The 23703-nt window shown below is 48.0% G+C and overlaps 2 protein-coding genes across 2 annotated transcripts; both read left to right on the top strand.

Annotated features, from left to right (window-relative positions):
- The first annotated feature begins 267 nt into the window (after positions 1 to 267).
- ADRB3 (adrenoceptor beta 3) lies at positions 268 to 2350 on the top strand. The gene is made up of 3 exons (XM_037829138.1): positions 268 to 1564; positions 1930 to 1988; positions 2199 to 2350. Exons 1-2 carry the CDS (start codon positions 369 to 371, stop codon positions 1973 to 1975), a joined length of 1242 nt encoding a protein of 413 aa, XP_037685066.1. The 5' UTR covers positions 268 to 368; the 3' UTR covers positions 1976 to 1988; positions 2199 to 2350.
- A 14994-nt stretch (positions 2351 to 17344) lies between these two features.
- On the top strand, positions 17345 to 22512 carry GOT1L1 (glutamic-oxaloacetic transaminase 1 like 1). Its single transcript, XM_037831541.1, has 9 exons — positions 17345 to 17459; positions 18723 to 18904; positions 19224 to 19335; positions 19590 to 19699; positions 19913 to 20005; positions 20119 to 20269; positions 20726 to 20891; positions 21960 to 22102; positions 22358 to 22512. Exons 1-9 carry the CDS (start codon positions 17345 to 17347, stop codon positions 22510 to 22512), a joined length of 1227 nt encoding a protein of 408 aa, XP_037687469.1.
- The last annotated feature ends 1191 nt before the right edge of the window (positions 22513 to 23703 follow it).

Below are 23703 nucleotides of genomic sequence, written 5' to 3'. Positions count from 1 at the left end.
GTGCTGAGTGTGGGGGCTGGGCTTGGCGAGGGTAGACAGATCCTGGCAGAGAAGTCTGAGAGTCCGTAATCCAGATTCGGCTAAAGGAAAAGTGGAGCACCCATCCCGCCTCCCTCCCCTTCCCCCAATTCCCCTCCGGAGGCCGCGCGGAAGCGCCGCTGCCCCTTTAAGCGCCGCCACTCCTCCCCCGGAGCTAGTGGCACCAAAGGAGTGGGGGGTGGGGGGGCGGGAAGGCTGAGCGTCCTCGCCTCGGTCAACCGGGGAAGATGGCCCAGGCCGGGGGAGTCGCTCCCACGCCCCGCCGCCCCCTCCCCGACGCCTGGTGAACCGGACGACCCTCCCCCTCCCGCCCCACGCGCGACGCGGGGATGGCTCCGTGGCCTCACGGGAACAGCTCATGGCCAGGCGCTCCAACCCTGGCACCCAATACCGCCAACACGAGTGGGCTGCCTGGGGCGCCGTGGGCCGCAGCCTTGGTGGGGGCGCTGCTGGCACTGGCGGTGCTGGCGACAGTGGGAGGCAATCTGCTGGTAATCGTGGCCATCGCGCGGACGCCGCGGCTCCAGACCATGACCAACGTGTTCGTGACTTCGCTGGCCACAGCCGACCTGGTGGTAGGGCTTTTGGTGGTGCCCCCGGGGGCCACTCTAGCGCTGACCGGCCACTGGCCCCTGGGCGCCACCGGTTGCGAGCTGTGGACCTCGGTGGACGTGCTGTGCGTGACCGCCAGCATCGAAACCCTGTGCGCCCTGGCCGTGGACCGCTACCTGGCAGTAACCAACCCGCTGCGCTACGGCGCACTGGTCACCAAGCGTCGCGCCCGGGCGGCCGTGGCCCTGGTGTGGGTCGTGTCCGCCGCGGTGTCGTTTGCGCCCATCATGAGCCAGTGGTGGCGCGTGGGGGCCGACGCTGAGGATCAGCGGTGCCACTCCAATCCGCGCTGCTGCGCCTTCGCCTCCAACATGCCCTACGCGCTGCTCTCCTCCTGCGTCTCCTTCTACCTTCCGCTTCTTGTCATGCTCTTCGTCTACGCGCGAGTTTTCGTGGTAGCCAGGCGCCAGCTGCTCTTGCTGCGCCGGGAGCTGGGCCGCTTCCCACCAGAGGAGTCTCCGAAGACTCCGTCCCGCTCCGTGCCCGGTGCCCCGACGGGGCCATGCGCCTCGCCCGCAGGGGTGCCCTCCTGCGGCCGGCGGCCCGCGCGCCTTCTGCCCTTGCGGGAACACAGGGCCCTGCTCACTTTGGGTCTCATCATGGGGACCTTCACTCTCTGCTGGTTGCCCTTCTTTGTGGCCAATGTGGTGCGCGCCCTCGGAGGCCCCTCTCTGGTCCCCAGCTCGGCTTTCCTCGCCTTGAACTGGCTGGGTTATGCCAACTCCGCCTTCAACCCGCTTATCTACTGCCGAAGCCCGGACTTTCGCAGCGCCTTCCGCCGCCTGCTGTGCGTCTGCGGCAGCTGCGGGCCTGGGGAGCCCCACGCTTCCGAAGCCCCGGCCCGCAAAGCCCCCGGCGCCCCTGCGCCCTTGACAAGCCTCGCGGAGTCCAGACAATGCCCGCCGCTTGACGGGTAGGTAACCGAGACCGAGGGATCGGTGGCTCGGGGTCTCCCTTGGTCAGCTTTTGAATTTGGGGTTTGGTGGGATGAGGTGGGGCTGAAGACAGTCTCTGCGATGTAGGGAAGGAATGCCAAAAGTAGGGAACCAAAGTGGGTCCCAGGGCTCTTGCTTTTCCCAGATCCCACCCACTCTGTCCCCGGCTTGAAGCGAAGGGGGAAGGCTGGGTTGTTCATCCCGGGACCCAGGGAGCGCCCGGCAAAGTGCTTCTGGGACCCGAGGCACCTGGTCTCTCCTGGGCAGTAGTGGTTCGGGTCAGACTTGCCGAGAAGGTAGAGGCTCTCCCAACCTCGGGTCTCAGCTCTAGTTTCTCTCAAAGGTTTGATGGCAACGTCGGTGAGATCCGCTTCCGGTGTGAAGGATAGCAGTGAGGAATCTGTGAGTGCTTTTCTCCTCCAGGGTAGAAGCTGGCTGGGTTGGAGTGGGGTGGGGTGGGGGTGGGATTTTTGTGGCTGGGTGGTTTGCCTGGATGCTTTTGGGTAATTAAATATGCTTTCCAAGGTCCCTGACCTCTGTCCCTTCCCTCCAGTGTCCCCTGTTCTCACCCTCTACCCCCTCACCCCAAGATATGTTATCTCCGTTTTCCAGGGCTTGCTGGGGAGTTTGCTAGGCCTGGATGGATGAGAAACAGCAGTTCCGTTTATCCAGAACCTGTGGAAAGCCTCTGGCCTCTGTTCAGAAAGAGCCCCCGTGGAGTTCCCCGGTTGGAAAACTCTACCCTGCAGACCCGGATGGCTGGGCCAAGGGAACGGGGCGGGGGGGTGGGGCGATTTGGGGTGGGGGGGGGAGACCCCACCGACTGGGTTTCCGCCATCCTCTGGGGATTCTCTCTCTCTCTGAGAGTCTTCTGTACCCCACCCCTGAACTTCACCACTACCTCAGCAGCTGGGGATCAGGCGGCCCGTGCTCACCCGTCTTGGGAGCAGCCAGGCTGGTTTTGGCAGGGGCACCCCTCAGCTTGCTCGCTGTTGTGCTGCGTGCTCTGGGCAGAGAGAGCACTCCTAGTTCCATTCCCTTTTCTTCCCAGACCCCGGTGAGCCATTCTGCCTTCCCCAGGCTCTGTAGCCCCCGCTGAGAGCAGGAGGTTAGAAAAAATCAAGGTTAGGGGTTCTTCCCTGGCTCCATCCCTACACCCCCCCCCCAACACACTTTACTCAGAACAATTCTGATCTACCTCACAGCAGTGTCAGAAGGACTCCTTCAGGGTTTTGGAGGGCTCCAGGGTTCATAGGAAGGTGAACCAATTAGAATGGACCCCTTCTTTCCCTTTTAAAATCAAATTAATAAATGTTACTCAACACAGCTCATCTGTTGCCTTCTTTTCTCTCCATTTGTTTTACTTTCATAATCTGCTTACTTCTTTCTCCTCTACTCAGCTTTTGACAGAGGCAGTAAACTAGAACTAATCCTTACCCCTTTCTTCCTAATCCTCATCAAACAAAAAAGGAAAAGTCTGTTTGGGTGAAAGGGAGCACGCATTAGCCTTTGACACTCCTGCCACCTGCACCCTTTCTGAAACTCCTGGAATCCAGCTGCAAGCAGGAGCAAAGCCATGCTACCCGTAGTCTGTTAAAGGGTGGAGTTTGCTGTCCCCGGGATAGGAGCCTATGGGGCATGCCTCATCTCCCGTGCTGCAAGCCAGTGGGGTGTTCATAAGTCCCCTTGCCATCAGAAGCCAGTTTTGTTTAGTGTTGTGTGTGTGCTTGTGTCGGGGCACAGAGCATTGTTTACACTGGGCAGATGTCTTGGGTTATAAATATATCCCGATGTTTCCCATCCTTTCCATAATCTCCACCATCCCAGCCCTTCCTGTGTTACAGAAATCTAAATCATCCCCTTTACAAGTAAAACTGAATTTACAAATTTGAGACCATTGATCATCTTTTTTTTTTTCCTTATTCCAATTTTTAGGAACCCTGTCAGGCAGATTTCCTATGGAAAGACAATTTCTAAGGAAAACACTGGATAGTTTTGTGGGTTCTTATTTTAAGCCCTGTGAGCAAAGGCCATTGTCCAGGCTGATTTACAGGATATGCAGTAAATCACCAAGTGTTTAACAGGCAGTGTGATGGCAATATACAATGCACTGGCTAGGTTCAGGGGATACGGAGTTATAAAACTTTGATCTGCTCTCAGGATAACCCAGTGTACTTCCACATATGGGTGTTCCCTGTTAAGTGGACCTGGCCTGGGCTGCTCCCTTTCCTCTAGGACCCAGGTTTTATTTCTTAGGATGTTTGCATACCAAAGATGACTTTCTGCTTTTCAATCCAGAGCAGATGTCTGAGGTGTGGAAAGATTCTTTGGCTCAGTTTCTGAGCTGTGGCCCTTAGTGGAGAAGGAGGTCTTGCTTTAGCCTGGGGGATAAATAAAAAGGCCTCCTCTCCCCATCCCTGCATATTTTCCCAACATCACAGAGGAAAGTTGCCCAGTCAGTCTTAGGTGGGGGAGAAGGTTGATTTGGGGAGGCTCTGGTTTGTAGAATTGTCATTGAACATTGTCCAGGAGCTAATACTGCTTGACTCTTGCTCGACATGTACCCCTGTGCCAGCTGTCAGACTCCTTTGAGTGTTTAGACTTGCCCCAGGGCTGTGGATTCCGTCTGCAGATTGTCACCAGTGCAGCTGACAGAGAGGCAGCCTCTCTGGTCATTCCCCAGCAACTTGTGGCCGGGTGTCAGGCCAAGGGAAATTTACATCCTTGGATGGGGAGCAGGTTGCCTTTGCTAGCATGAGGCCTGAACACTTGAACTGTGGAAGACAAACAACCATCCGCTGCACCTAGAGATGTGAAGACTTACAGACCAATGGAAATGAAAGAACCTGTGGAGTCCTTGGCCTCCCCAGTGTCTGCTAGCAGTTGCTGCACATAGCTTGGGACACAAATTACAGGGAAAAGATATAGTCTGCCTTCTGTCAGTTAGCAAACACTTGAGGAATAATGCACAACTCAGTTTAATTAGCAGAAGCTCTGGAAGGTCCCCTAATTTTTCATCATTCATCCTATTATGAATTTAAGGAAAATCAGAAGGCTCCCCTCAGTTTCCCCATCTGTAAAATAAATAAAGGATAAATCATGCTCTCCTCTCTTGCCTTTGGAAGGGGAAGAAGGGCAACTGAGATGGTTTCCATGAAGCCCTGGGAAGGACTGGGCAGGGCTTTCCAGCTGCAGGGTTTGCTCTGCCAGAGGCATGCATGCTGCCGCCTGCTGGTGGATCAAGGAGTTTAGGCATGGGCTGCTCAGGCTGGTCTGTTACCTACACTGGCTGCCAGAGCCAGTTTTCATAAGACCATTATCTATCAGAGCAACAAAAACAACTTAGCCAGATCCTTTGATAATGTGGTCCAGGAAACTGAATCCTAGAGGTGAAGTGAGCTGCCAAGATTAGCTTGTTGGTGAAAGGCAGCATGGTAGTGATGTAAAGAGCACAGAACTTGGAGCTAGAAGAACAAGGAAGAAAATCAGGAAAGAGGGAAGGAAGGAAATGACTATTTATTGAGCACCTATTGTATGCTGAGCACTGTAAGAGGTGCTCTACAAATGTTACATTATTTAATAGGGACAACAAATTAAAAATGGAGCCTTGTAGAAATTAAATCTCTCTAGGATTGATTTTAGCTCAGTCTACCAGATTCCAAAGTTCATTTTCATTACACACACTACTCATCATAAGTTATGTGACACTGAGCAAGTTACTCAGCTTCTCCTACCTTTCGTGTGCCTGTGAATCAAGTAAAGATTGTATTAGTGCTCTGCTGAACTCAGACTGGTTTGAAGACCAAATGAGATACCATGTGTGAATGCATTTTGAAAATGCAAAGGACTCCTGTACTGGCTTGGAGCTGTATGCACCCCAGAAAAGGTCATGTCTTTTAATCCATTCCTGTGGGTATAAATCTATTGTGGGTGAGACCTTTTGATTAGATTATTTCAATTGAGACGTGACCCAGACCATTCAAGGTGGGTCTTAATCCTCTTACTTCACTCCTTTATGAGAGGATAAAAGACAGAAAAAGCTCAGAGAAACTAAGAGATGAAACCAAGAGAGCTCAGAGAAGCCCCAGAGAAGCTGAGAGACAAGGACACACCCACTGAAGCCAGATGCTAGAAGCAACGAAACCCAGGAGTGAAGGACCAGCAGATGCTGACCAAGTGCCTTCCCGTGTGACAGAGGAGCCCCAGATGCCATCAGTCTTTCTTCAGAGAAGGTATCATCCTGTTGATGTCTTAATTGGGATATTTTTGCAGCCCCAGAACTGTAAATTTGTAAGCTAATAAATCCCATTGTAAAAGCCTACCCATTTATGGTATATTGCTTTCCTGCAGCTTTAGCAAACCAAAACAGCTCCCCCAGTGTAAAGTGGCATAATTGGAGTATGGAGCTAGGACTAGTCCTAAGTGTCCCAGATTTGCTCCCTGTACAGTTCTGCTTGTATGGACAGCCTGGCTCTTGGACCCCACTTGTCCTTGGTTGCTGTAGGCAAGCCTGCCTGGACTTTCTTCTCCAGATTCATACCCACCTCAGACTGATCCCCCTCATTTCACATCCAAGTCATTGTATGGCTCCAGCTTTGGCTCTCTTTCCTGGCTTGTGCCTGCTATTTTGGTCCCAGTTTGGCTCTCCCCATCATTGCCCATGAAGAATTTATAATGAGATAAATAGATGGGGTAAAAGGTTTAGAACATAAAGCACTTCTAGAGATCAGGACCTCATGGTCCACTATAGAAGGGGTACATGAGAATGGGACCCTAAGGAGGCAGAAAGGGGAGAGAGGGTATGATGGGGAAGGGGGAGCACTGCTACCCCTGACTCTCCATGCCCATCCCTTTCCTGCTGCTTCAAACATGTTTTCAAGGCTCTATTTTATACTATCACCAGCTGGAATGTCCATTTGGAGGAGGGTGCTATCCATTCCTAGACATCCATTTCTAGATCTCTCCTCCCATCTCCCGGGGCTCCAGATTTGAGAGGTCATTGATCAAGACAGACCTTGTATTTGTTGTCCCCTGTGGGAAGAAATCACTACCCATCTTCTATTTTCCCTTTCCTTTAGTAATAGAACTCTAAGTTGTAGCTAGGTATGTGGCTTCCTAGATAAAGACAGTTTTCAGCCTCCCTTGCAGCTAGGTGTGGCCATGTTACTAAGTTCTAGCCAACTGGAAATATGCAACTTCTAGTTCTGCCATTAAAGGGACAGGGTATGTCCTCCACATCCACTTGTCCCTTCTCATGGGCTGCAGTGCAGGTGTGATGCTGAGAACTGAGGTCGTTACCTGAGATTATAAGTTGGCAACCATGTGTTGTAGATGGCAGAAGAATCAGAGAGGAGAAGCCTGGGTCTCCGACGACATGGAACCATCATTTCAGCCCTGGGCTGCTCACGTTCAAGACTCTTAAATGAAAGAGAAATAAACTTCTATCTTGTTTGTTCCAGGTATTTTAGCTTTTTCTTTTTCAGCAGTTGAATCAAACAAATACATCAGTGAAAGGATGGTAAAGGAGGTGATTAATGAGTGGGTGTCTGCCTGAGTTCCAGGATGGATGTAGGGTGGGTTAATCTAGCCATAAAGCTGCCTTAGCACCACTGACCAGTGGGAACTGGCCTCTCTGAAGAGTCTGTGTTCCTGTTGCACCCAAGACCACCAAAGCCCTCTCCTTGGGGATATTTATCAGCAAGAGACACTTGTGAACCCTTTAATCAAGGGTTCTGATTTTGAAGAACCCCATCCACTCCATTCACCCTGAAGGAAAGTGCAGTTCTCTTCAGAAGCTCTGGGATCCTGTGGTAGGCAGCATTCTGAGATGACCCCAATGACCCAGGCCCTTGTGGAATCCCCTCCCCTTGAATGTGGGTGGGACCTGAAAGTTACATCTAACCAATAGACTAGGGTAAAGGTGATGGAATCTCACTTCTGCGATTATGTTATGTTATGTGGCAAAGCGGAAGGGATTTTGCAGATGTGATTAAGGCCCCTAATCGGTTGGCTTTAAGTTAATAAAAAGGCGGTTATTCTGGATGGATCTGACCTAATCAGGCAAACCCTTTCAAAGGGGAGCAAGATGTCAGACACAGAACAAGTCAGAGAGATGCTCCTGCTGACCTAGAGAAAGCTAGCCTCCATGAGCTCTACAACCACAAGGAAGCGAATTCTGCCAAGAATCACATGAGCTTGGAAGAGGACCCCAAGCCTCAGGAGAAAGTGGCTCCAGCTGACATCTTGACTGTAGCCTCGTGAAACCCTGAGCTGAGTATCCAGCTAACCCCAACCTGGACTGAGACCCATGCAAATGGTGAGGTAATAAATGTGTGTTCGAAGCTGCTAAATTTTGATAATTTGTTATGCAACAATAGAAAACCCACACATACTCAGTGCCCAAATCTACCTGAGGTTCTTCTTTCTAATGGTCCTTCTCTGGAGATGTTTTTAAAGGTTTCCTGTCAGAATCCAAAATAAAATGGGGCACCATGCCGAGGGAGATCCCCTTGCTATCATCTACCATTCTCTTCCAAAAGTTTCTTGGGAACTCTTGCTTGGGTGTCCCAGGAGCAGAATTTCTCAGTCTCCATCCTTCACCCTGAGGGAATGACTAGTCCCTCTATTATCCCTTGGCCCACACACGCCTTTCAGGGAATTCAAGAGACAAAAGTTCAGAATCTATTGACCACAGGCTGGTTTGTGAGTTGCTAGTGAGGGACCACATATCAGAAAGGCACAACAAACATAGTTCCCAAAACTCTTTAGCAAGAAACAAGATGAAATAATATTGTTTCCACTATGGATATTCCCAGGAGAAGGAAGGGATGGGTCAGTTCTTCCCAGAGAGGAGAGAAATGGGAAAGGGGGAGGGCTCTGTATCAGCTCGGTGCCACCCATAGTGTCTCTTGTTTCGCTGGATGACATGAGTGAGTCCTTTCTCTTAGGGCCTCCTAATCTGAATTTAATTGATGTTAGAACACTCTCCCAGAACCTCAGGGAGATGGGCTGGGAGAATAAGGGAAGCATAGGCAGCTTCCACTGGAGAAATTCCTACCATTTTTGGGGGAGGGAGAAGTATATGGGGCTGACGGTGAAATTCTGTAGCTTTCTCAAGATTCAGAGTCTAGCTGCATGAGGTCTTCCTCCTATTTTTGGAAGGAAGGACTTGTCCTAAGAACACAACTATAGTTCTTACTCCTGAACCACTCTCATGCCCGTCCCTTTGTAGGGTTGACATACCTGGGTAGTGTGATACTGGTAAATTGGAAGATTAAAACTAAAAAATATGTTACTTTTGTTTTTCTTCAGCATTCCTTAAAAGTTGTTCTAATGGAAAATACATTTCTTTAAAAAAAAGAGGGGGTATAAAAGGTGAATAAAGATAAGTGGGAATTGTTGATACGTAAGATATTGTTTGAATAAAGCAGATATTTTTCAAAACCACTCTCACCCAATAGCACCTCCCTAGGGTGGGTCTGGTGACTGCTGTTTTTATGGAGGACATCTGGCCTTTCTCCTCTTTCATCATGTTGCAACTGAATTAATAAAATAGGCCTTCCTGCCTCATTCTGGCTCCCTCTGATTCATCCTCCACCAGCCTCTACAGGGATTTTACTAAAATATAAATATGATCATGTCATTCCCTTTCATAAAATCATTCAATGACTTCCTGTATTAGTCAGGGTTCTCTAGGGAAACAGAACCAACAAGAGATATCTGTAAATATAAGATTTATAAAAGTGTCTCACACAACTGTGGGTATGCATGAGTCCAAATTCCATAGGGCAGGCAGCAAACTGGCAACTCTGATGAAGGTGTTCGATGAACTCCTCAGGCAGTGAACTGGCAATTCTGATGAATTCCTCAGGAAACACTTCGCTGGCTAGCCAAAGTAGAAGTGAAGGTCCTCTAGCTGTCTCCCTTAATAGTCTTCAACTGATTGAATCCAGCTGATTGCATTCTCTCATTGTGGAAGACATGCCCTTCGTTGATGTAATCAGTCACAGCTGCAGCCAATTGACTGATGATTTAATAAACCAGCCTTCTGGTTCATTAACCAGCCACAAATGTCCCTGCAGTAACGGTTAGGCCAGTGCTTGCTTGACCAGACACCTGGGCACCATCACCTGGCCAATTGACACAGGAACCTAACCATCACACTTCCTAAACTTTTGGGGTAAAATCCAGGCCCTTTAACACAAAGTGCTCAGCATTGCATGGACAGGGTCTTTCTAACTTAATTTCCTACATTTTTGTTCTAGCCATACTTAAGTTCTCTAAATGCAGTTTCTGCGCTTCTCTGTACCTTCACCCAGAGTATATCTCTGTCATCCATCCATCCATCCATCCATCCTTCTATCTGGGCAATAAGTTTTATTAAGTGGACCAGACTCTAGATGTCCCAAGGGTAGAACTGGCCTGGCAGTGTTTACTAATGTCTTAGACGTAGGGTATAAGAGAAAAAGAGAGAAGTCAGGGATGATCCTCAAGTGGGGAGATATGAAATTAAGACTTAGTAAATTGATTATTTCATATTAGACATAATAAATTTGAGAAGTCTATCAATCTATGATTGGAATATCAAGCAGGCGTTTGGATTTTCAAGTCTGTAGACCAGGAGAGAAGTTGGGGCTGGGTGGGTATTTAAGCTCAGGGAGCTGGTAAGATTACCTGCATCCAGACTATAGATGGAGAACAGAATTCAGAGGTCTGAGCCCCGGAGCATCCCATCATTTAGAGGTCAGAAATAGAAGGAACCAGCGAAGCTGCATGAGAAGCAGCAGCAGTGAGGCGAAAGGAGAACCAAAAAAAAGTGGTGTCTTGGTGCCACAGAAAGAATGTTTTAAGAAGGAAGTGGCCAATCATATCACCTGCTATTGAAACATCCAATAAGAGGGGGACTGAGAACACACTACTGGATTTGGCAGCAAGAATTTCTGTCATTTGTGACCTTGACAAGAGCTGCTGTGATGGCATGGTGGTGATGAAATGCTAAGTGAGTGGCTTCAGCAGAATATTGGAGGGTAAGAAGGGGAGAGGGAGAGAGAGTATAGGAAATTTTTTTGAGAGCTGTTGCTCCTAAGAGGAGCAGAGAAATGTGATGTGGTTGATCATTCTGCTGCCATCAGGCAACTCTGTTTCCCAGACTCCCTTTTCTTGTCAGGTTCTTGGTTAGAGTTGGCCAAAAGAGGAACTTGACCAAGATTTGGGAGGCAGAAGTGAAGCAGTGTCAGTTAATATCTGAAGGACTTCAGGATGAGATGTAGAAGCAGAGGTGGTGGGCAGATTCCACTTTGTCCTCACTGTCCCTGGCTCCATGTCCAGCTCTGCTTGCAGACTGTTGACAGTGCAGACAGAAGCCCTGGACCTGTCACAGAGAAGGTGGCTACAAAGAAGTCATATCTACCCATGGACCTCCCACATGCCCCCTGTAATCAGTGCCGTAACTGCAGCTGATTGTGTCTGACTGCACAGATTTCCCTGCAAGCTCTGACTTTTCCACCCACGTGGGTACTTTAAGCAGCCTGATTAGTGATTTTTCTCTGATCCTCCAACTCCCTCTTCTGGACCTTCATTTCCTCAGCTCCTCCCTCAGTTGTGCAAGTTCTAATTCCTATAATACTCAGAGTGGTTCTGTTTCCCTGGATAAACCCTGATCGATCCACAGGGTAATAGCTGGAAGGGAAAGATGAGGTCAAGGGATTGTTGTTTGTTTTTAAAGTCGGGAATTTTGCAGCCTGTTTATGTGGAGGGGAGATTGGATGATTTAGGAGAGAAAGGACAACTTTGGGAGTGATGCCATGGGTGAGCTCTAGTAGAAGGGACTCGGGCACAAAAGGAAGAGGGGGTTGACATAGGATCACAGAGGGCTCATCCATGGTGCCAAGAGAAAAATCAGGAAGTGGGTACCTATGCAGGTGGATCGGTAGTGATGGTGGGAGCACATGAAAGCCTCTTCCTGTTGCTTTCATAGTCCCAGTGAAATAAGCAAGACCAGTAGTTGAGACTGTGGGGAGTGGAAGAGGTGTGGGATATTTGAGAAGAGAGGAAAAGACATGACATAAATTTTTATTGTCTTTTTGGCTGCCTGGTTGTGAGCCTCTTTCTCATGCTTAGGGAATTTTCCATTATCTGAGTCTTGGTGGGAGGCAGAGCCCACTTCTCATAATTGAAGCTGAAAAAAACCAGACTTTGGAACTCTCCCACTGAGCTAGGGCATGGGGCGGGGCCAGCGGGCACATATGATGAGGCTCGGCCAATCAGATGCAGGCTTCCTGGTGTGTGCTAAGGAGTCAGTGAAGTTGAGAGGTAAGGGCAATGGAGAACCTTTCTGATGGTAGTAGCTGTGGCAGCAGGACCAGGGCAGCAGTCCCAGCATCCTCTGGCATTCAGCAGTGGCAGCGGGATCTTCGTGGGCTACCTGGTGTGACCTCATCTTGGTTGTGGTCCTGCTCCAGAATCATGAGCCTTGTTCCGCTGCCTCCCTACCAATTATGTGAGCTACCCAAAATCCTTTCAATAAGGATTCATCCTGAGCCCCTTTCTGTTGCTTGCAACCAAGAATCTAAGATGATAATTGCAGGAATTAGGGGCTTGAGCCAGCTAAAGTTGTTTCTTTTTAACTTCTCTTTGCATGCAGTTGGCTTCATTTTAGGGGGTTTCCTACAAGTCAGGGGACTGCAGCTGCTGGAAGCTTTAGGACCCATTTCCTTATAACTTCATGACTAGAGAGTAATGAACGGCCCTTCTCTGTCAGTTCCAACAGAAAATCCTGGGAAAGTATCCCCATAGGCCTGGCTTGAGTCACATGCCTCTTCTCAGAGCAAGAACTGTGACTGGGGACTCGGGCACCAAGGTTGGGGATTGAGTGGGATTTGTTACCAGGAGTAGGGAAAGAGTTCCTGGGCAGACTTAGTGAAAAGTCACCACCTTCTACCCTTTGACTGCTCATTGGTGCATATTCTTTTCCCCAAACATATAATTCCAAGAATGATTCTACCTAGTATAATGCGATTTTTTCATATGCAACTAAAAACTTCTCTTTTCCCCAAAGGGATCAACCCAACATCACATCCAACATCCAGTTCAAAGTCTAGGATCTCTGGGCAGAATGCACTTCTCTTGATCTGAAAGTGAATGCTCCTGCTATTGCAGTTTATGGACTAAAAATGAATGTAACACTCCCTATACTCCCTATGGACAATGCTGAGAATAAAATTGCTATAAAAGCTCCTCTTTAGGAAAGCAGTGAAGGGGAGCAACCAACAGTGGCTGCTGGTTTGGAGCACAGACCACATCCACCTGGTCAGGGGTGTAAAGTCCAATCATTTTTTGATTCATGTTCCTAGCAATGGAGTGAGTTTTGGGGATCAGCTAATAAGGCCACTCCCCCCTCCTCCTTTGGGGATTTCCTTTATCCTTTCTCCTCTTGAATGAGTGGGAGAGGAACTTCGGGAAAGGTGTTCTGTGGGGGCAATTCCATTTTAGGAGCCAAATTCCATGAACATGTTATGGGGACAAGGGGATTGTTTGTCGTGTGCACAATTTGGTAAAAAACAAAACAAAACAAAAAACCAAAGCAAAAAAAAAACAAAACACCAAAAAAACTCCTTTAAGATCCTTGTTTGTTCAAACATCAGTTTTATTTTGGGGGACATCCCAAGTATCCTACACTATAAACTCTATAGCCAAAGCTTTCTGCATTTGGACCTTGATTTCACAGTTTGTCTCTTTGTAACAGCCCAAAGGGCATGCCCATTTCCATAACCCTCACATGAGTATAGCATTTATTATTCCCATTTAAACATGAAGACACTGAGATGAAGCGATTTTAGATGACTTACCTGAGGCCATCCAGACACTAAGGGGAAGAGCCAGGTCTGCCTGGCACTGCAGACCCTCTCTGTCCATTATACCAGAAGTTCTATGTGTGTGTGTGAGACATCTCCTGAGACAGAGGGCAGGTAACAGCTGAAGGAGCTCTTTTCAGGGGGCTCTGAGGGGCCCGGGGATGTGCTGGCTGCCTGGGTGGGCAGGAGGTTGTAGCTGTAAGAACCTCAGGAGGCCCTTGGCATCCACATTGACACCATGTGGTTGCCACAGCAGGTGCAAGTACCTGTGGCAGTGGGGAAATGCTGAACCCAAGTGACAGCCTAGGAAGCAGATGCCAGTCAGGGGGATGGGGCTGGATGAACCTGAGAGTATTGTTCCCAAGGCCACGTGAGAAGCCCCCAGAATGCCCAGAAACAACTGGGGAAGACTAAAAGTGGTCAGGTGCTATGCAGGTGTGTGCAAAACCCAGATCCAGGGAGAGGCAGGTTATTCTGGTTAATATCACCACACTTGTGCCCTGGGCTGGTGAAGGATGGGAACTTGGAGCCACAAAGACTCTATTCCCAATTATTGGCTGACCACTACTAGGCAGAGATTCTAGCACAAGCCCACCTCCTCCTCCCTTATCCTCCTCCCCACTTGCTATTGTTTTCCAGAACTTGTGGTAGTCCAAGCTCCCCACTGCTCCTGAGATGGCAGTGAGAACCCTGGATGTGTAACAGGTTTGGAAGGACAAGGCCAATGAACATCAAAACAGTCATTTAAAATGTTTTTCTAGAATCAAATACGAATGGTGCAGTGATCATTTGCCACTGCCTTCCCAGCCTCCATTCCTAAGAGCACCTGGAGTCTTTCAGGGCATTCTTCTGCCCATTCTCACCTGTGCAATTTGAGAGGGATTAACACCACCTCAGCTCTCAGAGGCTGGTTTAAACTGGACAGCATATCCTATCAGCCATGATCAGATAAGGGATGTGCCAGTGGCTCTGCGGAAGCCAAGGAGAATGGAGAAAGGGGGCTAGGGGCTTCAGGGAAGAAAACTTCCTCATTCTTCCAGGTTAACAGAGATCTTCTCTCTTCTAATGGTAAGAATGAGATGTCTGAAAGGCCTCAACCATTCTTTAAGAACATAAACATTGTTTTTGAATGGGAAATCCATGCACATGACAACATTTAAAAGGTATAAAATGGCATATAGTGAAGAGCAAGTTGGCCTTCTTTCCAGTCCCTGTCTACCAGCCACCCAGCTCCACTTTCCAGAGGCCATCGCAGTTACTGGCTTCTTCTGTATCCTTCCAGAGATTTTCTATGCACACCGAAGCATATACATGCAAATGTATCCCCTAAATGCCACCGTACTTTGCTCTGTATTAGTATTGCTCTTGTTTTTACTCAACAATGTTATCTTGGAGTTTTTTCCACATCTGTTCATACAGGGCTGCTTTTAACAGCTGCACAGAATTCTGTCTTATGGATATGCCATTTGTGCCAGTTTGAATGTATTATGTCCCCCAGAAAAAGCCATATCTTTTGATGCAATCTTGTGGGGCAGACGTTTTAGTGCTGATTGGATTGGAATCCTTTGGGTGTTTCCGTGCAAATGCGCCCCACTCAACTGTAGGTGATAACTCTGATGAGATAATTTCCATGGAGGCATGGCCCCACCTATTCAGGGTGGGCCTTGATCCGTGGAGCCATATAAATGAGCTGACAGGCAGAAGGAACTCAGGGCAGCTGTGAGTGATGTTTTGAAGAGGAGCTACAGCTAAGAGGGACACTTCGAAGAAAGCAGAGTTGCTGCAGATGAGAGACAGTTTGAAGATGGCTGTTGAAAGCAGACTCTTGCTCTGGAGAAGCTAAGAGAGCACAAGTACCCCAAGTGCAACTAAGAGTGACATTTTTGAGGAACTGTAGCCTAGAGAGGAACGTCCTGGGAGAAAGCCATTTTGAAACCAGAACTTGGAGCAGATGCCAGCCATGTGCCTTCCCAGCTAACAGAGGTTTTCTGGACACCATTGGTCATCCTCTAATGAAGGTACCCAATTGTTGATAACTTACCTTGGACACTTTATGGCCTTAAGACTGTAACTTTGTAACCAAATAAACCCCCTTTATAAAAGCCAATCCATTTCTGGTGTTTTGCATTTTGGCAGCATTAGCAAACTAGAACACCATTATTAACTTAACCATTCCTTCAATAATTGGCATTTAGTTTATTTCCAAACAGAGGTGTCAAGTGAACCCCTCAAATGTGTATTGCTTTGTACATGTTCTGCACTGGCTTTTGCTCACACAACCAAAGTTAATCAGAGAACAAAGCTGAAGCATCCAGGAGAGCAGAGCTCACTGAGTCACAGAGAACAGAGCTGGAACCCCAATGGCATTTGGAAGCTCCGGAATGAACTGCGACTGTAGTCAGATGTTCCCTGCCTGCGGGCTTATGAGAGCCAATAAACGCTTGCTCTTGCTCGAGTTAGTATGGGTTGTGATTTTTAGTATATGCAGCATAAAAAGTCCTAATTGGTGCAAGTGTTAAAATACTTACAACTAAAATGTCAAGTGAAGATGGTATGGAATTTATATGCAAATTTTAATGTCAATTATCTTAAACTATAAGCATCATAAAAAGGAAGTGAAGGAGGTACACCAAATGTTAACTGTGGTTATAGACCAATTAGAAGACATTTGTGCTCTTCATTATGATTTTTTGAAGTTTTCAAGTTTTCCTTGATGATACGATGACTTTTATAATCATCTATCTCAAAGCAGGTTCTTTGGAAACACAGGCTGAGACAGGGTCTTGGGGCACATGATTTATGTGAGGGTGCCTTTTAGTGAGGATCTGTAAGGGAGAGACAGAAATAGGATTGTGAAGGAGAAAGGGCCAATCTAGGATGTAGTCCCAGGTAAAGTCTAGCTTTGGCCTGATTTGGGGGTGGGCTGTGGAGTGCAAGTTAAGACACAGAGCTTTATCCCACATGAGACAGGGGGACTGGCTTTTCATATATCTAGATCATTGGCTGTCCCTATTGGGGGAGAGGAAGTGACTCCTTTTGACCAAGGGCAAGTCTGCAAAGATAGGAGCCGACTAAGCCTTTATCACCAGCATTGGCTGGTAAAGGGTTATTGGATGAAGCACCAACAGCATCTGCAACAATCATAAAAACTTATTTAAAAAAAATATATATATATATATATATATATATATATATATATAAAAATTCAAGGCTGACCCTGTTAAGGGCTGATTCCCCCTTAGTCTTTCTGTTGTTTACACTTGCTGCTACCAGTTGAAACTGTTAACAAATATAGAGATCTTGGCTCTCATCTTGTTAGAAATAGGACTGGCTTACCGAGTTGCAGATTACACCGTTTCTAACATAAAATTCTTTATTAAAATAATTGCAGAAGAAGACAGTGTTTCTTTCTCTTCCTTTTTAAATTGCAGACCCTTGGCAAAGTGAAAGTAGAAGCTTTTAAAACATCCTTCACCTTGCTTTGCCGCTTGAACTGAGGCTTTCACTTCTGCAGGGGAAACCCTCACTTGGCGAATGGGCTGTCTTGCCTTACTCTGTCTTCTAAGGGGCTGGCTTGTTGCTTTGGATTGGAAGAATTGAGGCCAGAGCCGGGTGAGTTAGCGGGTAGTGCCTGGGAATTCCATGTCTTCCCCCACTGCCTTCCTGCCCACTCTCTCAGGGGAATCTCCTCAAGGGCCGTGGAATGTTCCCCAGGCTCTTGAGGACACAGTTGTGAGGTTCCGTTGCTCTGGCAACTGGTTGTCCAGAGCTTCTGCATTTGGAGCTGCTGAGGTTCTGGGAAGATTCAGGCCTGTCTGGCCCAGACCTGGAGGGAGGCTCCTGGGCAAAAGCTGGGAAGAGCTCCGGAATGAAAACCAGAGTCTGAGCTCCACTTTCGTCTCAGTTATGCCCACCCTTTCAGTGTTCGTGGATGTGCCCCTGGCCCAAAAGTTAGAAGGCAGCTTCCTAAAGAGCTACAAACAAGATGAGGACCCCAAGAAGATGTTCCTGGCCTACAGAGGTAGAGGCCTGGTAGTTTTGGAGTGTAAGACTTAGTACATCTTAGGAGGGCCGTATTTCACCATTTCAGGTGGAGGGGTCCCTGCTTGTTAGCAGAGCTGCCCTGCTTCTAGTGGAGGGGAAGAGATTGTCCCCCAATCATCGCATGCCCTCTTCCCTCCTCCGGGGGCTTCCAGGGATCAAGAAAGGGTTGTGTTCTCTTCCCCAGCTCTGCATGTGGAGACTGCATGGCAACTGCATGTCCTTCAGCCTCTTCATCCTCCCTGCTCTCTCTTCCTCTCTCTCTTCCATTCCTAAACCAAGAATGGGTCCCCAAATGGATCCTTCTTATGTGTGGCTGGTTCTCACCACCATAAAAGTCAGGTTACCTTTTTTTTTAATCTTGTGTATCTATAACTTTCATTTTTTGTATTATTTTTGCTCTTTAAAATGGCATTAAGTTTCAGTTGTGTCTTTTTCAAAAAGTCAAAAATTATACATTCACCGTTCCAGTTTGTTAAGACTGCCAGAAAGCAAAACACCAGAAATGGATTGGCTTTTACAACGGGAGTTTATTAGTTCACAGATTTACAGTTCTAAGGCTATAAAAGTGTCCAAACTAAGGCATCAACAAGAGGATACCTTCACTGAGGAAAGGCTGATGGCATCCAGAACACCTCTGTCAGCTAGGGAAGGCATGTGGCTGGTGTCTGTTTGTCCTTTGCTCCTGGGTTGTGTTGCTTTCAGCTTCTGATTCCAGTGGCCTTCTCTTTAAGCATCTAGGGGTTCTCAGTTTCTCTGGGGCTTCATCTCTTAGCACCTCCAAATGTCTTTCTGTCTGTCTGCATCTCCAAGCAACTGGGTCTGTGTTGGCTCTCAGCTCTAAGGACTCCATAAACTAATCAAGATCTACCCTGAATGGGCGGACTCACATCTCCATGGAAATAATCTAATTAAAAGAGCCAACCCACAATTGGGTGGGTCACATCTCCATGGAAACAACCCAATGAAAAGATCCCACCCACAATAAGTCTGCACCCACCAGAATGGATCAAAAGAACATAGTTTTGTCTGGGGTATGCAACAGTCACAAACCAGCACATTCACTAACAACACACTGTTTTTAAAAAGGAAAAAGAAAGAGAGAAATTTGTCTTTTCATAAGCAACTTTCCAAAGCCCCAAGAAACCCAGAACAGGTAGGTGGTTTGTGGGCTGTCTGCAGAGCCCAGGTCAGAGGCTCTGAGGCTGGGCATCTGGAGCTGCTTCCCGGATTTCCTTTCCAGTCTGCATGACCGACGATGGCCACCCCTGGATCTCTCCCGTGGTGCAGAAGATCCGACTGCAGATTGCCCAGGATCCGTCCCTCAACTTTGAGTACATGCCTGTCATGGGCATGAAGTCATTCATCCATGCCTCCTTGGAACTTCTCCTTGGAAAGTACAGTGAAGCCATTGTGGAGAACAGGGTGAGAAGAAGGGCCCTCCCTGTCTTTACCAACCCAGCCCACGGGGCGTGGAGACCTGCGACTGTATGATTTTAAACCTGAAAGGGACCTTGGAAAGCCCCCTGATGTTGACAAAGGAGACATTTGTGGGTCAGGGAGTCCATAGCTTGTATCCATCGAAGGGCTGAGCCAGGCTCAGTACCAAAATCCAGTGCCCCATTACTACCCCACACTGCAGAGTCAAAAGTTCTTTAAAGACAGGAATGACCTGAACTTGGGTGCTACTTTCATTCTTATTCCTCATTTTAAAGCGTTGCTTCTGCTCATTTTTGGCTGGCAGGCAGGAGGCATGCACACTGTTGGCAGCAGTGGTGCCTTTCAGCTTGGGGCCCGCTTCCTCAGAACTTGGCATCCGGATGCTCAAATAATTTACATCACCTCTTTGCAAAAGGGTGAGTGTTATCAAAGATGACTGTGACAGAAGATCCCTGCCCCTTGCTCCTGATCTCCACCCCATTAGCCATCTTCACTGCTGTCCTCCTCACTCTCCATTACAAGAGAAATGGCGGGTGAGCCAAGAGGTGCTTGTTCTTTTTCTTTTGTTGCCCCACCTTCCAACAGCAACCCTCAGGCCTGCTCTGTTGCACCTCTGCTTCCATCTCTCCCTTTCTCATGTACCAGTTGGTGGGGGTCTGTGTTTCCACAGAACTGCATGGATACATCTTCCAGGACATGGGGTTTATGGTTTATGAGTACTCCTTCTGGGACCCCAAGAAGCTGTGCATGGACCCTGGCTTGCTCCTCAACGTGGTAGAGGTAGAGGCCCAGCTTGAAAATTTCTCCCCAGACATGACTGAACAGTCTTTTTTTCTTTGCCACCATCCTCTAATTATCCAAGACCTTTTCTAGGCTTGGATTTGTCCAGCCCTTCAGTGGGAACCATCATGGAGGAGTGCTTCCACTCCAAATGCCCTGCTGCCAGGACCCCTTGGTAGTGTGGGTACCTGATGAGACCGTCTCTACTTATAGCAGGCCTGGCCTGGCAGTGTCCTTGTGATCGGGAGCATTGGAGAGTACGATTTGACACAAAGTCAGTGGGCAAAGTTGACGTCCACCATGAAGGTGAGCCCAACCTGTCACCTAACTTCCCTCCCTCTCACTGTCCATCTCCTCTATCTGTCTCATCCTTTTCTCATCCCAGTTGGCACTTTATTTCCTTCTCCTTCCTCCTACAGAGAAAGAAGATATTCCCATTTTTTGACATTCCCAGTCAAGGTTTATCCACCGGTGACCTAGACAAGGATACTAGAATCTTACGATCCTTTGTGTCTCGAGGCTTTGAGTTCTTCTGCAGTCAGTCTCTGTCCAAGAATTTTGGCATTTATGGTATGGTATGGGCATGAGTCAGGAGGAGAAGGGAGGGCCTGGTGCTGAAATGGTGCCACATTCATGACACAGAAGATGTTTTTGGCATCTTTTACCCTCTGAGGAGAGCCATGGAAGCGGGAAGATGTGTCAGCTCAGCTACTAAAATTAGCCACTAAAACAGACCCTGGTTAAATAATTTTTCCATCTTTGGCCTCTGTTTCCTCAATTATAAGATGAGGGGGAAGGAGTTAGTGACCTTTCAAGTCCCTTTCACCTTTAAGACTCTTATTGATGGGTACCTTTTCTGGAGGAGTTTCTAGCAACTTCCTGGGGCCAGATACTGGCCTGGCTGGGCTGGAATAAGGTCTCCATAGTTTAACCCTCCCTTCCGCAAGGTTGAGACAGAGTGCATCAGAGGTGAAGGCCCTCGTAATAAGGAGACTGAGGATGAGGTTGTCTGTCCCAATGCTGCAGATGAAGGAGTGGGGAACCTAGTCGTGGTGGCACTCAACAACCAGCACCTGCTGTGTGTCCTCTCCCAGCTGATGAACTTCGCCCAGACTCTGTGGCTAAACCCTCCTACCACAGGTGCCCGCATCATCACCTCCATCCTCTGTAACCCTGCTATGCTTGGAGAATGGTAAGGCTGAAGGGTGGTGTTCTAGTTTGCTAATGCTGTGGAATGCAAAACACCAGAGATGGATTGGCTTGTATAAAAAGGGGGTTTATTTGGCTACACAGTTACAGTCTTAAGGCCATAAAGTGTCCAAGGTAACACATCAGTAATCAGGTACCTTCACTGGAGGATGGCCAATGGCGTCTGGAAAACCTCTGTTAGCTGGGAAGGCACGTGGCTGGCATCTGCTCCAAAGTTCTGGTTTCAAAATGGCTTTCTCCCAGGATGTTCCTCTCTAGCAAGCTTGCTCTTCTTCAAAACGTCACTCACAGCTGCACTGAGTTCCTTCTCTTTGAGTTAGCTCATTTATATGGCTCCACTGATCAAGGCCCACCCTGAATGGATGGGGCCATGCCTCCATGGGAATATCTCATCAGAGTCATCACCCACAGCTGGGTGGGGCACATTCCAAGCAAATCTAATCAGCACCAAAACATCTGCCCCACAAGACTACATCAAAGATAATGGCGTTTGGGGGACACAATACATTCAAACCGGCACAGGTGGGAACAGGAGGGGATGGGCAGAGCCTTGCCTACCTACAGCCCTGCTGATTCACCTGGTTGTGCTGGATGCTTCTCTCTCTGCACACATAACCTCTTTGCTTCATTCATTCATCAGTTCACTCATCGCCATTTACCGAAGACCTACTGTGTACCATTGGCAGTGGCTATGCCAAGGGTTGCCTTGGAGGAGCAGGCAATAGGACATTCTTTTTGGACACAGGCCAGTGGAGTTGCTTGAACTCTTCCAAATTGCAGGAGGACATTAGGGCATATCAGGGGGCTTGCTACTGTGGAAAAATCTGCCCGGAAGTCTGCTTGGTTTGCTTAAATTAATATAGGCTAACCACCACTTGTCCCCACCCCTCCTCCTGCCCCATTCATCTCCATCTCAGAGACAGGGCTCCACTGGTGTGCACCCAGGCACTCTGTTGGGGACTTCTGAAGGTAAGATGAGTGGGTGGCAATGAGGAGGTTTGAGAGCGGGGGAAGACCTCACACTTCATTTCCTGCTGTCTTTCCTTTGCAGGAAGTACAGTCTAAAAGAGGTTGTAGAGAACATCATGTTGATCAAGGAAAAGGTGAAGGAGAAACTCCGGCTCCTGGCAACTCCTGGCAACTGGGATCACATCACTGCCCAGAGGGGGACCCATAGCTATCTTGGACTCAACTGTAAGTGTTTAGAAGGAGGCGGCTCCCTCCTCTCTGACCCTGGGCTAGTCCTTGATTGTTAAACTTCATTGACTGGGTGCCCAGTCCCTAACTTCACTCCAGATTCTGTTTCTTTCCTGAGGAAAGTGGGGTTGCTTTAAAGAACCTCCTGCAGCCCCAGAAATGCTGACCCTCCCTGCCCCTCATTATCTGCCCTGGGCTAAAAGGGAGTTATTGGTGGTCACCCCAGCTCTGAGGCTCTGTGATTATCACCAGTCCAGCAGGTGGAATACCTGGTCAAGAAGAAGCATATCTACATCCCCAAGAACAGTCGGATCAACTTTACCTGCATCAATGCCGACAACATAGATTATATCACTCAGAGCATTAACGAGGCTGTTCTCTCCACAAAGGACTCAGAGAGTAAATGACTTCTCATTGAAATAAAAGCATCAATCTTTGCAAACATCCCGTGCTGCTTTAGATTATTCACTACTGCAATTAATTTCTTTACAAAGCACTCTCTCTCTGCCTCTATGGAGCATTGTTTGGCTTCATCAAAGAGAGAACCAAGGCCCAGAGAAGAAGAGAGCATTTGCCTTCCTTTACCATCTCATATTTATTGAGCAACTACTATGTTAAGGCCAAGAACTGGGCATAGAAGGGAATCAAAACACAGGTACAGCCCAGCCCTTCTTCACCGGGAGTGTTGAGTCTCATTGATAGGCAAGACTTAGTCACATGGAACAGTTGAATAACATTTTGAAGCTGAATGTGATAAGAAGTCACAATGGATTATATAAATAGTAAGTGTGTCAGGAATTTAGAAAATAAATGCTTCAATGTGGGTAGAATATCTGAGAAAGATCTCTTGAGAAGGTAGGGATTGATTTAGATATTGATAGAGGGCTAAGATTGGGCTATAATAGGTGGAAGGGATCTGAAAGGATATCCCAGGTCAGAGAATAAGGGTCCCTGGCATAATGATAAAAAAATGAGTGTTTATTCAGTATCTATTAATGCATGGAACTCTATAAGCTGCCAGGATGCCAAAGGTATAAGACAGTTCCTGCTGTTATGGTACCCTCCACTCTAGCTGGGAAGACACAATTATATGGTAAAAATGTAGGCGATAATAAAAGGTGAGATGTAATAAGTACCAGATACGTGATTCAGGTGAAGGCAAAGGGGTTGGTCTGGGTGAAGTGGAAGTGGAGGATGGGTGTGGGGGACTCGTTGAAGGTAAAGTTGGGTAAGTCATGCAGGGGGGATTTATCTCATAGGCATTGAAAAGCCACTGAAATCACTATAGGAAAGTGATGTATGGAGGTCCCGTGCTGTGCTCAACCCTGCACATTCCAAAGGTCTTCAGGACTGGTCCTGGATCAGCTCCTGGGAGGTGACCTCTGAGCCCTTGGAGTCTCCTGCCTGCTCATAACGTCTTTGTGTCCTGAGGCCCTGGAATATGTTGTATCAGTTTGATCTCCGGGAGGCTGGAGACAGATCAGCTGGACACTACAGGCCTACATGACTGATGCCCCTCTAGAAGCCCTGGACACCAAGGCTTACATGGGCCTTGCTGGTTGGAAGACTTCGTATGTGTTGTGATATGTTTGGGAGAA

Source organism: Choloepus didactylus, chromosome 3 (assembly GCF_015220235.1).
Source record: "Choloepus didactylus isolate mChoDid1 chromosome 3, mChoDid1.pri, whole genome shotgun sequence".
In the NCBI taxonomy this organism is placed as follows: Eukaryota; Metazoa; Chordata; class Mammalia; order Pilosa; family Megalonychidae; genus Choloepus; species Choloepus didactylus.
This window is presented reverse-complemented; position numbering and strand designations above follow the sequence as displayed.